Source organism: Anabrus simplex, chromosome 1, assembly GCF_040414725.1.
Source record: "Anabrus simplex isolate iqAnaSimp1 chromosome 1, ASM4041472v1, whole genome shotgun sequence".
Classification (NCBI taxonomy): Eukaryota; Metazoa; Arthropoda; class Insecta; order Orthoptera; family Tettigoniidae; genus Anabrus; species Anabrus simplex.
The window spans coordinates 1271409640-1271424199 of NC_090265.1; the positions used below are offsets into that span (position 1 = coordinate 1271409640).

The following is a 14560-nucleotide window of genomic DNA, read 5'->3' on the forward strand; positions in this document are numbered from 1 at the left end:
TAAGTCGTGAGTGATTCTTCAACAAGTCTTTGCTATAAAATGTTTGATAATTCAGCAGAGATTCGTTGGTGTCTACAAGTTTTGTAATAATAATAATAATAATAATAATAATAATAATAATAGTAACAATGATACAATTTTACGTAAATGTGTGGAGGTATTCGTATCCTCTGAGGACGTGACGATGAATATTTATGTAAGGTGTGAAACCATAGAATAAAATTATACGGGAGCAATTCGAGTGTGACTTAAACGCTAGTAGGCGACGCCTCAGTAGAAATCTGTATCTTCTTCTTCTTCTTCTTCTTCTTCATAGTACCGTATCAGGTCCCCCTGACGTTGGCGATCACTGTGGCGAATGCAGAACGATCTCTTGCTAGGTGGAAAAGTCTTTCAGCACTGTGAATTCCAGTCCATTCTTTGATGTTTCCAAGCCATGATGTTCGCCTCCTCCCGACACCTCTTCGACCCTGTATTTTGCCTTGTACAATCCGCTGTAAGATGAGGTAACTGTCATTCCTAAGGATGTGGCCAAGGTAAGAGATCTTCCGGAATTTTACTGTTTGAACGAGTTCCCGACTTGCTCTTACCCTTCTGAGTACTTCTTGGTTCGTTAGTCGTGCAACCCACGAAATCCTCAGCATCCTACGGTGGATCCACATTTCAAAGGCTTCCAAGCGTTTCACTGATATGTTCTTGAGAGTCCATGTTTCCACACCATATAGCAAGGCTGACCATATATAGCATTTGACCATCCTCTGTCTAAGTTTTAAATTTAAGTAGTCATTGCAAAAGAAAGATTTAATTTTTGTAAATATTTTTCGTGCTATTGTTATCCTCTGTTTCACTTCTTTCTCGGGATCAAGTTGTTCAGTGACAATGGCACCCAGAAATTTAAAAGTGGTTACTCTCTCAATCTGTCGGTTGTTTAGTTGTAAGATTGCCTCAGCATTGGCACGTCTGCTGAAGATCATGAACTTGGTCTTGTTTACATTTATTTTTAGTCCCATGCCCTCACTTACTGCACTGATATTATTGAGCAGGAGTTGGAGACCTTCAAAATTGTCACACAGGATGACTGTATCATCCGCATATCTTATGTTGTTAATTATGCCGCCATTTACTTTTATTCCATATTGTTGATTTTCTAAAGCTGTTTTGAAAATTTTATCCGAGTAAAGGTTGAATAACAATGGAGACAAAACACAACCTTGTCTAACTCCTCTTTGGATGGCTATCTCGTTTGTAGTTTGATTTCCGATTCGGACAACGGCCTTTTGTCTCCATTAAAGGTTTTAAATAATGCGGATATCTTTGCTGTCAACTCCTATATCTTTTAGGAGTTCTACAAGTTTTGGATGTTGAACTCTGTCAAATGCCTTTTCAAAATCAATGAAACAAGCAAACACTTCTTGCTGTTGATCTAGACTGTTCTGAATTAGGATATTTAGCGCAAACAATGCTTCCCTTGTACCAAACGAATTTCTGAACCCAAACTGTGTTTCGTCGAGATCTTGTTCACACTTAGTCTTGATTCTGTTATGTATTACACGAAGGAATACTTTAAGTGTGCGGCTCACGAGGCTTATTAGCCTATAATCATTACACTTACATGCCTTTTGCTTCTTTGGCAACGTGATGAATGTAGATAACAGCCATTCAGATGGGATGTCTCCAGTATTATATATAGTATTGAACAACTTTACCAAGAATTGGATATTGTCTTCGTCAATCATTTTAAGAAGTTCTGCAGGGATGTTATCTGGACCTGGTGATTTCTTGCTTTTTGAAACTTTCACAGCATATAACACTTCTGATTTAAGAATGTCAGGGCCTTCACAATTAGCTCGTTGGTTAGTTTCCTCACCCCTCTGATCACAGAAAATTTCCATCAGATAATTTTCCCAAGTATTTAAAACTTCTTCATTAATAATAGGCCTGTTTGTAGCATCAACCAGTACAGAAAGGTTACGTTTTCTGCACATACCAGCTATTTCCTTTAATTTTCGATGTATATTGAACAGATCATGATTAGACTGAAAGATTTCCATTTCCACACATTGTTCTTTCATCCAGTTCTCTTTCGCAGCACGTATTTCTTTCCTTATGTGGCGTTGTAATTTTTTGTATTCCTCTGCTTCATTTTTTACTAATCTTCGTTGTTCCTTTAGTTCAAGAATATCATCTGTCATCCATTTCTTTTTCTTCATTGGATGTATCTTTTGATCTTTGTTTTGAAGAAGTATCTCTACCCGACTTTTAAACTGATTCCATAAATCATTTGCTGTTTCACAGTTATTGGTATTGATGCCTATTCAAATCCTGAGCAATTTTCTGCCGAGCTTCACAATTTTGCAGATTAGGTGTATTTAGTACCTTTCTTCTAGGCTTATTCTTCATGATTTTCGGACGAACTCTTACGTTAGCTATCAATGGATTATGATCCGAGGAAATATCTGCACCTGGATATGCTGCGACTCTTTTGATGGAATTTCTGAAACGCTTATTTATCAGAATGTAATCAATTTGGTTCCTTGTTGAGTCAGGATTCTGAGGATCATCTTTAGGAGCTTTCCATGTGTATAAACGACGTTTTGGAAGTTTGAACCATGTATTGGTGAGAACCATTTGATGTTCTACACAAAATTCGTACAGCTTTTCTCCCCGGTCATTGCATTTACCAAGCCCAAATTCGCCTACCAAGTCGGAACGACGCCCTTGACCAATTTTTGCGTTGAAATCACCCATTATGACAGTTATTTCATCCTTCTTCAAGTCTTTAAGAACAGTTCCAAGTTGTTCATAGAATGTTTCTACTTCGTCATCGTACTTTTTGTCCGCTGTTGGTGCATATATCTGCAAGATGTTTACGTTAAAAGGTGAGCATGAAAGCTGTAATAACATGATTCGATCAGAGACTGGTACAAAGTTGTTGACATACTTCGTAAGTTCAGAATTTATAAAGATTCCGACTCCATTTCTATGATCTTTATCATTATCTTCGCTACCAGAGTAATAGAATGTACCATCATCACGATGACATTTACCTGCACCCGGCCAGCGAACTTCACTAATTCCCATTAATGGTGTTCTTAATCTAACCATTTCCTTGATAAGATTGTCAAGCTTGCCAGCTGCATAGAGACTTCTGACGTTCCAAGTCCCCATTCTTATTGCGGAATTCACTAATTTGAGCCGGGAGATACTTAGCACCCCTCGCCCATTTAAGGGCTGCCCGGGACTAGGGGCCGTTTCTTTCTGATTCCTCGCCATAGTGATTTCCTGGGAATTTATACCAGTGTGGTTTCCCCTTGCCTTCACTGGTGTAGACTCAGCCGCCCCTAACATGGAGAACAGACGCTGTTGGTAGCCGCTCCTAACATGAAGTACAGACGCTACCTGATGGATTCTAGTGGCATTTCCTCCACTAAGGGACCATCACCCTCCTAAGGGAGCTCCTCCGCCATAAGCCGTTGGCTCCTTTAGGGTGTCAGGTTATTTCCCGCCGCCCAACACTCGGCGTTGAGTCGCTGGCTGTACGGTCTACTCCATACCGTAGCAGGATAACCTGGCCAGACAGGAAGAAATCAGTATACGAGTGTAATAATGTCGATGAAATCGTGGAGGAGCTTTGTTAGCTGTTGTAATATTAAATGATAAACTGGGAGACGAACAAGCGGCTCACTGGTAGTGAATTTGGAAAGGGCGGTATCAGCTAAGAAAACCCTAGTGCAGTAATTAACTCTGTATTCCATAGAGACTTGTGTAAAATAGGCCGAGTTGAAATCGTACTTGTCAGGACATTATCAAGGAGCCAGTGAAGTGAAAGTCAGAACGTCTGTAACTTGGGCCTAATTGCTGATAGTGAATTCGAAAGACGAATGAGGGAGAGTGATGGGCGACATGAACAATACCATTGGTTGATCAGTGAACTTGAGTCTATGAGATTCTCTGATCGTAAGGTAGCATAATGTGTCACAAATTAACACAGTTTCACTAAGTAAAATCCCCTCATTTGTGTTGTGTACCAGCGACGACGTCATCCTTGGGAGCAGATCGACGTGCACGAGGTGTGCACATATTCGCCGCATCGCGGAACTTCAAGACCTTCTCAACACGAACGTGAATCGAGTCATCATGGGAGCAGCCTATATGCGATCGAACTTCGGACTCGATGCTGTTGACGCAGCCGTGATGCTCAGCTAAGGACCCCATGGAATGCCTGCCGAGGGAGAGATGTTGGAGTGAACCAGACAAGTGATGAGTACTATTTTTGAAGTATTAGAGAGTCGCAGTTTCTATTAAAATGTAAAATGTTAATTGCATGCAAATGATGTAGACTGTAGATTAGGATTTTGCAATTTGAAAGGGATTAAATAGTTACTTATTAGGAGTATATTTATATTCTTCACGGTCGTATCGCCGTATTTTATTTCATTTTCACGGGATAGACTGCATGTTATGTTTAAGGCCCCTCATTTAAATAAAATGTGAAGCACGGTCATTATGTAAAGGAATTTAAGATTCATGTAAACTCACTCCAGTTTACCATCAATTATATTCAGTATGAGTCTTCAGAAACATTCTGAAATTTCTATTTTCGCTTCACATCAGTGTTCGATACCCCACCTATGTAAATTAAGGGGAATGATGAACATCAAGATGACGAGATGACAGTGGGTGTGATTATAAATGTGTTATGCTTAAATCAAGAGTATCGGTGTGTATTTTGTTCCCAATCGATAGAACAAGTTCTTCTGTAGCTTGCACGTATGGCTGAGTCGAGAGAGAAAGGGGCAAAGCTCTGAGTAGATGATTGTAATAAGTCTGTGGTTTAAGAAAATGTGAATATTCCCCAGTGGTTTGAATAGTATACGCGAGGGGTAATTCCGCGTGGTGAATATAAAGAGGGCTAGATTATAACCGATTCGCGTTAATGATATTAGTGGCACATTGGAAGGAGAATGGGAATGAATGAGGCAGCGAAGTTATTAATCGCAAGACGGACCTGAATGTCCTGTTAAATACAAAATGAAAGTGCATTGTAGCAGGCAGGTCAATGGCCTTCAGAGAAAGAGAAAGAAATAAAACACTGCCGCCGCATTTAGAGAAGTCGTTTCAATGATCGCATTCTTTCTCAGAGACAGCTCTTACTCGCAATAACTTGTAGAATAACATCGTTCGGTAGATCTGCAGCTATCATAGATGAGGGAATGCCCACCACTCCTTTGAATAAATCTTACCGTTCAGGGATTCCAGATGAGATGTTACACACCCACACGGTCAAAGGAACCTGGATCACTTCCAGGTAATGGGGCTAGCAGTGAAAGTCGTACCCGCTGCTACCGACTGCGGATGGATGATATTGTCCATCAGCTGTTATATGAATGTGAAGTGTTTTATTTACTTGTCGTTTATTTTTCAGGAGTAACATTTATCATTCAATATAAGGGTCTTTGGTTCATCAATATGCATCATTACAGGGAAAAACGTCGTGTGGATGTCAATTGTACAGGAGTGTTAAGTAACATCCCGATGGAATTTGCGTCATGTAAATATGTATTCACTCATGAGATAGCTGAATAGGGTTTTAAAAATGAATGGTACGAAGCGATTTTCGTATACTTTAAAATGTACTCACAAGTAACTAGACAAAACCTCACTTAACTTGACAGCGTAACGATATGATTTGTCATTTGATCATGTAAATTAATAGCTTGAACTACGCAAAATACACGTGATATGCCACCGTTTAATTATTTGTGTATATAGGGATTCGTGTGAAGTGATAAGGGATTAAATGATTAGTTAGTCCGAGAAGGGACGCCTTCTCAATTTCTGGCATATTTTCTGAGATAATGCGATTATGCGATTATAGTAATAAGACTATATAGACACCCTAAGAAATATTATTGTTTGTTATGTATGTGTTTATGTTGTGGCATATCTGTGAAAAAGATTTAAAGATGTGCTTTATTAGTAATTAAATTGGCATTGTAAAAAAAATCATTCATTCTTCTTATTGCTTAGTTTGACAGTATTCCTCTCATTATTAAGATTCTCCTACTATAGATTATTAGATCATTGCCCAGTATGTTCTATCGACTTAGCTAGCGCCATATTATACTAGTAGAGGAGGTGAGTCTTCGGGCTTTGTCGGAGGTCTCACAAGGGGTGTTCCATTTTAATGTCATGTTACAGGACTATTCTAACCTATTGATGTACTGATACCACGAAAAGTGTACACTTCGTGTCCGTGAGGACAGCACCCTACCTACAATGAATTCTAGCAGTGCGCGTAGAGGCGCGCGGCTTTGAGCTTGCAACCGGGAGATAGTAGGTTCGAATCCCACTATCGGCAGCCCTGAAGATGTTTTCCGTGGTTTCCCATTTTCACACCAGGCAAATGCTGGGGCTGTACCTTAATTCAGGCCACGGCCGCTTCCTTCCAACTTCTAGGCCTTTCCTAGCCCGTCGTCGCCATAAGACCTATCTGTGTCGGTGCGACGTAAAGCCCCTAACAAAAAATGAATTCTAACACTGAATACGACACACACACACAGCCCCCAATCCATCGGAATTAATCAATGAAGGTTATAAATCCGACTCGGCCGAGAATCGAAACCAGGACCTCTTGGACCAAAAGGCAGCACTCTAACCATTTAGCCATGGATCCGGACTTCAATTATTCCTTTGAAATGCAGAGATAAACTGCTCTTAATACACTGAACTTCGTGTGTCCTGGAGCAAAGAAAATGAACATTTTACGGAGCTCAGGAAAGCTTTACACTTCTTTTTCTATTAGCTTGCGTCCTTCTCCTCTAAATAATAATTATTGGTCCTCATGTAGTTATCTGCATTATGTCATGCTATCGCATATACAAAGAAAATTAACATTTCACCATACCTCTTCTTCTTCTTTATCCAGGTACATAATACGCATCAGTATTACGTCAATGGTATTCCCAACCGTGTAGTCATGGTACAAAGAAGCCACCTGCAAAGTAAAATACTTAAATTTAGTTTACTGATCTTTAATTCTTAATTCCTTAACGTGTAGGATTTGTTAAGAAACATGAAGTTATTTCTTGTCCCAAAACACTATGTATTGACATGATATAGGCTGTTTGGGTTTATACCGTGTCAAGAAAATAAGGTGAAATTCTTACGACTACTTGACACGGCATAAGCCCAAAAAACCAATGTCATGTCTATAGGATTGCATTGTTGAATGCGCTTGTGAATGGTCGGCTGTTGAGAGTGCCCTCGCATTATCGTAGTGCTAAAGTACATAAAACCTTTTGAAATTATTTAATTTTGTGTGTGTGTGATCCGTTCAGTGCTACTTATATATTGGTGTTTAGTGTTTCTTGGTAAAAATTGGGAGTAGTGATATTTACTTGAATTTTAAAATAAGTAGTTCAAATGGTTTTCAGTGTATTACGTTTTCTAGGTTAAGTAGGCTAGCTAGGTGTACTTTGTTTCGAATTTAAGTTCAGAAAATAATTAACTTTTTAAATTAGTTTTAAATATCTGTAGATTCGTTGGTATAATACTTACAAAGGCAGATTATCATAAGGAGTTGTATTTTCCGCGGCTTCTTCCAGTATTTTATATAGATATCCGTTCAAACTTTCACGGTGGTGGTGGTGGTGTTTAACATTTTAAGAGGAAGTATAACTAGGCAACCATCCTCTATATAACACTAATCAGAGAGGAAAAATGGAAGGGGTCCGACACTTCGAAAAATGAAGGTATCGGCCAAAGAAGACAAGGGAATGAAAATGAAAGACTCCCTAGCCTTCGCAAACCTAATAGCGTCGGGGTCGGAAAAGAACAAGAGTTGACCAAGGGAGATCGGATAGGATAGATGAAGGTGAGGAGCCTGGCACAAGTAAGTGGAAGCAATGCTAGGACTTAGCTGAGGGCCCCGTGGTCGCCAACCCACGCTCCAAAGTTCAGAGTCCTTGGGGCCCCTTTTAGTCGCCACTTACGACAGGCAGGGAATACCATGGGTGTTATTCTACCGCCCCCACCCACAGGAGGTAATAATTTATTCAATTAAATAACACGGTACGCCTGTAAACTTCGATTTAAAAGTTGGAGAGAATAGACAGTATTTCACTGGATAATTATTCAACTGTCTTTGGATTGTTGACGATTCTTTGCTGTATGCCGACGAGATCAAAGAGTATATGGAACTTGAGTAAACAAGTACAAGAATCAGTTGATTACTGTATTCCGACAATTTGTAGTTCCCGGCATACTTTGTACTTTGCACCTTCATTTACTCAACGAGTAAAAGTTCATAATCAAATTCATATATCCCAATAATATTACAGTTGAAGCCCCCGGCGTAGTTTTGATAGAAATTATTGTGGACAATCTCTTTTTTCAGCATTTAAAGACACGTTTATCCTCCGTCCCGCGTAGTGGGAAAAATAACAATAATCCACCAGCCGTAAAAATCATATAACCACATTTCATTTGAGAATTGTAGTGTAGGTACGGTATATTTTTTGTCTGCTATATTCGAGTGTATCTTTCGTGTGTATCTATTAGGGCATAGCAGGATAAAACAGTACTAATAATAATCTGTCTACGCATTTAGCTTTGTTGGTTACCTTTGAGTAGTTCGTGCGAATTTCAAACTTCCAATTTTAACTTCTGTTTGTGCTTAGTAGTAACATATTGTAATTAGGATACGTCTGAACGGAGTATAAAATTATTGTAGTGAACAGGATTGTAGTATCTTATTATAAATTAGGTTGCTTAATCTGTTATTGCAAAATATTTGTGTAGTGGGTCTATAGCAGAATTATCTGTAGGAACTCTCTTACTACACTTCTGTTGTTAAACCGCAGTTTAGAATTGTGTAATTCTTGTGTATTACTTTCGGTATTCAGTAACTAACAGCACTTTTTATCCTGTTAGGGTGTTGTAAGAAAAAAAATTTGTACTAATTACAAGTATTGTAGTGTAGCAGTATATTACTTATTTTATATTCGTGTGATCCTTGTGTACTATCCTAGAAAATATTTCTTTCCTTTAATTTTCTGCACATGTAATAAGTTATTTTATATTTCTTTCAGTTTTCAGTAAAGAATGGCTAAGGAGTGTAGGAACAGTGGGTGTGACAAGGCATTAAGGAGTATGAGGGAGATAAATACGATTCTCTCAGGAGACAGGAAAGGAAGATAAGCCTCCCTCAAACAATGTACAGGATACAGTAGGTGTAAAAGAGGGATGGAAAGGAAAGGGGAGTATTGTAGAAGACAGGAGGTCTAACGTTCTAAGGAGAAGAAGAATGCAGGCTAAGGGCTATGTTCAGTATCAGAATTCACGACAGGTGCCCGTAAGAAATATGTACGAGTCACTGCAGGTAGAACAAACGAGGGAAGATGAGGAACAGGGAACTCTTGCTGAAGTGTGGAAATAGGAGGAAGGGAAATGTAGAGTAGAGGAGAGGAAAAGGCAGGTAGAAGGGGGTCATGGTAGGGGGGAGAAAAGTGGGAAGGAAGTAACTTCTGCAGCTGTCAAGAAAGATAGGGCTGACCAGTAGGGGAGGGCATCAAATGAGGTGGGTAGTGTTAAGGCTCTGGCCATGCGGGGTTCCATTCTTAGACATGTGGGGAAAGTGTGTGAAGGAAAAGGAAGCAGGTTAGAGTGTTTATCCAGGAATTAGGTCGAGGCAGATGTTGAGGAAAGTAGAGGAGAATGAGGAGAGAAAGTAGAAGTAGGTAGTGTTTCACGTTGGCAGCAACAATGTAAGGCAAGCAGGTACAAGTACCAACATAGTTGGGGATGTGTGGGATATGGTAAATGCAGCACGGGTGTAGTTTAAGGAAGCGGAGATCGTTATCAGCGGGGTACAGTGTAGGAGGGATACTGACTGGAAGGTGTTTGGGGACTGAAATGAGGCTATGAAGTGGTTATGTGGGAAACTGGGAGTGAGATTTCTATATCCTACTGGGTGGGAAGGAGATAGGGATCTGCGCTCAGGTGGCCTTCACTTAAACCGCAGTAGTTCATATAAGTTAGGAAATTTGTTTAGAAGGGTCGCAGGCAGGTACAATCAGAGAAACGAGGTGGTCTAGGAAGCGTTGATAAGGGTACAGGGATCTGGAAGTCAAGTAGGGATGACATAAAAATGTTAGGGATAGAATTAAGTAATTTAATAGATATACTCTTAAAGTCGACAAACATGACCATATCGGTCCTTAATTGGTCCGTATTGACTCGCAATAACAGTAATGTACAACGGGTGATTGTTTGGTCCGCCCTGTCAATATATTATTAATATTTGAATAATTTATACGTACATGTTTCGGGAGCCTTAACTCCCTTCGTCGGCGTATTTACATCAAAATCTACCTTATCCAAGTCTCGAGATACAACATCTTATCATATTAACATTAAGCATTTTCCTGTATAACCTCAACTCTAGACCACTGTATGTTACACTTTGCTTTTTGTATAATAATGCCTGTTGTAACCTAACACGTAAGACATGGACCATTTTGAAAAACACTCTTGAATAGTCCACTCATGCCTCCTATCCTTTACACTCTAACAACGTGTATCATCACCCTGGATGGATCCATCAGCTGAGTCAGCCACTGATAAAATATTACTTGCCATTGGTTGTATTGTTGCTGCCACTAGGAATCTACCATCTTAACGTCCAATTTGACATCCTTTGAAGTTAATATCCTTATAGGTTGCATTGATATGTTCATCGTTGTATACATATTAAAAATCAGGGCAGATGACGTTTGCTCGATTGTTGCAGGACAGGACTTTTTAAATCAGAGCAGAACAAACCTCCCGTTATGTTTCTGCAAATGCTCCTCTAGTACTATAAAAAAGAATAACGAAAGAAAATCTATTTTACCTAGCTAAAATGTATATTAAAATACTTTATGATATGAAATATTAGGACTTACATAAATTAATCAAGCGGAGGAAACAAAGAGGATCACACTAACTAAAGATAACTCCATTCATAGCTTTGACATTATAGATATGCATTCCAACATACCAATAATGGAAACAATTAATATCATAAGAAAGAATGCATTTCAACACAGTAGGTTAAATAAAGTAGAAATCGAAGAATTTATACGAATTCTAACCTTTACATTGGAGAGTAACTTTTTCTAATTTGAGGCGCCTAGTTCCAAAAGTCGACATCTGACATTTTTTTACGAAAAATAGATTTTGCCGAGTTCTTATCCCTGTTCGAGAAACGCATCAAATGAATGGCGTAAGACGTTCCAGAACTCGACATTTGTGGTTAAAATTCGGTATTGATATTTGAATTTATTTCCAAAACTCGACATCTGCTTCGTCAAGTTATTTCCATAATCCGACATTTGCAATTCGTTCCGAAATCCGACATTTTCTATAAGGAAGTTCATGTAACTTCCAAAATGTGTTCCAAAACTCGAAATGTATGATGCTTTATTTATATAGTGTATTCCCGCGCACTTTTGACGATTGTAGAAATTAACAATGTTCGCGTTAATTAACTTCATTCTAAGTGTTCCCGCCAAGCTTGTTCTAATGTGACAACGCGCTGCTTTTACGAAGTATTCGTTATCTCGATAGTTGAGTCGCCTGCTGACCTCTGATTTATTCATTGCTGCTCTCGAAGACAATGGAAAATTCATTAAGAGTATCACCTGCTGTACCTGGTCGTGGGAGGAAACATTCCCGTGACCCCGAAAACTTGACAAAGAACAAGAAAAAAAGGGAAAGTTGAGAATCTTCTTATTTGTTTAGCAATAATTCGTACATAATCGTTACAGTAAAATGTGTTCGTGGAGGAAAATATAGAGAGATGTTCCCTTTTCAGATACGCTGCTTCACAGCCCCCAAAAGTACCAGTATGCAGTCACAAGAAGAGGGCATTTCAGTGCCAGACACTGACAACAAGGGACATTAAACATTTTTATATCATATTTTACAGCACGCCGAAGACGCTTATCCAGGACGCATTTATGATCAAGTATACAGCAGCAGCACTTCCAAGGAGAACTGTGAGTAATGGCACTAATAAGAATAAGAACATTTCAAAAAAGTATTTTGTGAAGAGGGCAACAAAACAACCCGGTAAGCAACCTGCTGTACCTGTCTGCAGGGCGACTTTTCTAGGAAACTGGCAGATATCAAAATACAGGGTAGACTTGGCTTGTAAGCGTCACTTTGAAACCGGTCTTCCACCTATAGACAAACGAGGAGGGATACTCGTAGCAAACACAGTGAAAATAAAAGGCTAGCAATGAAAATGTTCATTCAGAAATTAACTGTTGTTAGTGAATTACATTATTGTAGAGGACAAGTGAAAGGTCGTCAGTCTTGTCAAGTGAGCTGAACATTAGAAAATTGTGGAGAAGTTACAACCAGTCAGTATCAGCCGAGCTACGAGTTAAGACAACTTTCTTTAGACATTATTTCTGTCGGACATATAATATTGGATTTGGCACTCCAGCCAGTGATGCTTGCTCGAAAAGCTTGTTGCTGAAGGCTAAGATTACTAACTGTAACTTTCCTCATGAAAAGAATAATATCATAACCGAGTTAAGAGTACATAAATTAAGGGCACAAGCATATTATGATGTTCTGCGTAATCAAAGAAATAATGAACTGATACTAAGTTTTGACTGCCAAAAAAATTGAACTTTACCAAAATTACCAGAACAAGCCACATATTATTCCATACAATTGTATATGTACAATCTTACAATCTGTGTAGGAACATCGCATGAGCGTCAAACTATACAAAACACTTTTATATACCAGTGGCTGGGACCATGTCGTCCGAAAGGATCTAACGAAATAGCTTCCTGTGTTTATGACACACTTAATCATCTTGATCTTACAGATATCACAAAAGTTTATCTGGATTCTGATGGCTGCGGAGGTCAAAATAAAAATAGTATCATGATAGGAATGGTTTCCTATTGGCTTTTTAACGATTTCCCCGCACAAGTTAAAGAAGTGGAAATAGTATTTCCCGTTGTAGGCCACTCCTTCATACCGCCAGACAGAATCTTTGGGAGAATTGAAAAGGAGATTAGAATGAGGGACACTATTGTACAACCAGAGACCTACACTGATATCTTCATGCAGTTTGGCACGGTGAAAACGTTAGGTGTTGATTGTCTGGTGTATGAGTGGAAAAGCAGCGTGCAATCATCCTTTAAAGCACCAGGGTCATGGCATTTTAAAATTCAATCTTGCAAGAGATTTGTATTTAGGAGAGGAAAATCCTCTACTCTTCTTCGTGGAGAGCAAAATTATAGGAGTGACTTAACTGACTTCAAAGGGATTACTAGAAAGGGAAAGACAGTAAATTTCGATAAAATTTAGTTGCCTTTTGGTGTAGCCGCCAAAGAAGAAAATATGAATGACGTGAACAAATTGCTGACACTTCACTACGAAGAAGGGTGGAAAAACAATGCAGAACTTCAATATTACAAGGAGTGCATGGATCAAGAAAACGTGGTGGAAGGTGACGTGACAGACGACCTCGTTTGTGAACCCAGGGAAGTGGATAATGACTTAGGAATCTAATCCATATGACGAACTGCTGATTGTATTTCATTATGTTACAGCATACTATTTCTCATGTAATTTGCTAGAAATTGTGTTCACTGTAAATTTTGTGTGTTTATTAAATTACAAGTGTTTAAAAACATTATGTGGCTAAAATAATCCTTATTTAGCAAAGTCCAGTGTTTTGTTCCAAAACTCGACGTATGCAAGAAGTTCGTTCCAAAATATGACTTTCCATTTCTGTACTTCCAAAAGTCGACATTTGCAATTTTTAATGCTAAATATCTCCTAAACAAATAGCTGAACTGACCTTCGGCCCTATTTTATGTTTATATAAAAGTTTGTAACAAACATCAGATAAAATATATTTAATTTTTATGTTACGATGAGCTTTAACAGTTTTTCGTTTTTACCAAAAACTTGAAAAATGCAGATGTCGACTTTCGGAACTAGGCGCCTCATTTGATAATAAAATTTACAAACAGGAAAAGGGAGTAGCAATGTGCTCACCAGCGTCAGGTATTTTAGCAAACATTTATTTGGATCACCTGGAGGCCAATAAGATAATAGATAAAATACAAGGGTTGGAGCTGTGGCTGAGAAGTGTAGACGATGTTTTGGTGATTATTAATGAATAAATACTAAAACCAGAGAAACTATTTGACATTTTTAATAACATGGACAAGCATATTAAATTCACAATAGAACCAGAATAGAAGAAATCCTTGAATTGGATATAACATTCTCTAGGCAAAATAACCATTTTGAATACCAAATATGTAGAAAGCCAACACATACCAATACTATAATTAGAAACGATTCCAATCATCCAAGACAGCACAAAAAGGACACATTCTATAGCTTAATCAACAGGGCGATAAATACATCACTTTCAGAAATAGAACGTAAAAAAGAAATGATCTTAATTTATGATATAGCAAAAAGCAATGGTTACACAAGAAACTATGTCAATAAAATAAAGAATAGTGCCAGCAACAAA

At 38.6% G+C, this 14560-nt stretch overlaps 1 protein-coding gene across 1 annotated transcript in view; it reads right to left on the reverse strand.

The window, feature by feature from the left end:
* The window catches only part of LOC136858689 (A disintegrin and metalloproteinase with thrombospondin motifs 12), a 477582-nt gene that overhangs the window by 242096 nt on the left and 220926 nt on the right, over nt 1-14560 (reverse strand). The window contains exon 6 of the mRNA XM_068225727.1: nt 6908-6997. Coding sequence (XP_068081828.1) covers nt 6908-6997 — 90 coding nt within the window. The remainder of the gene's footprint in view (nt 1-6907; nt 6998-14560) is intronic.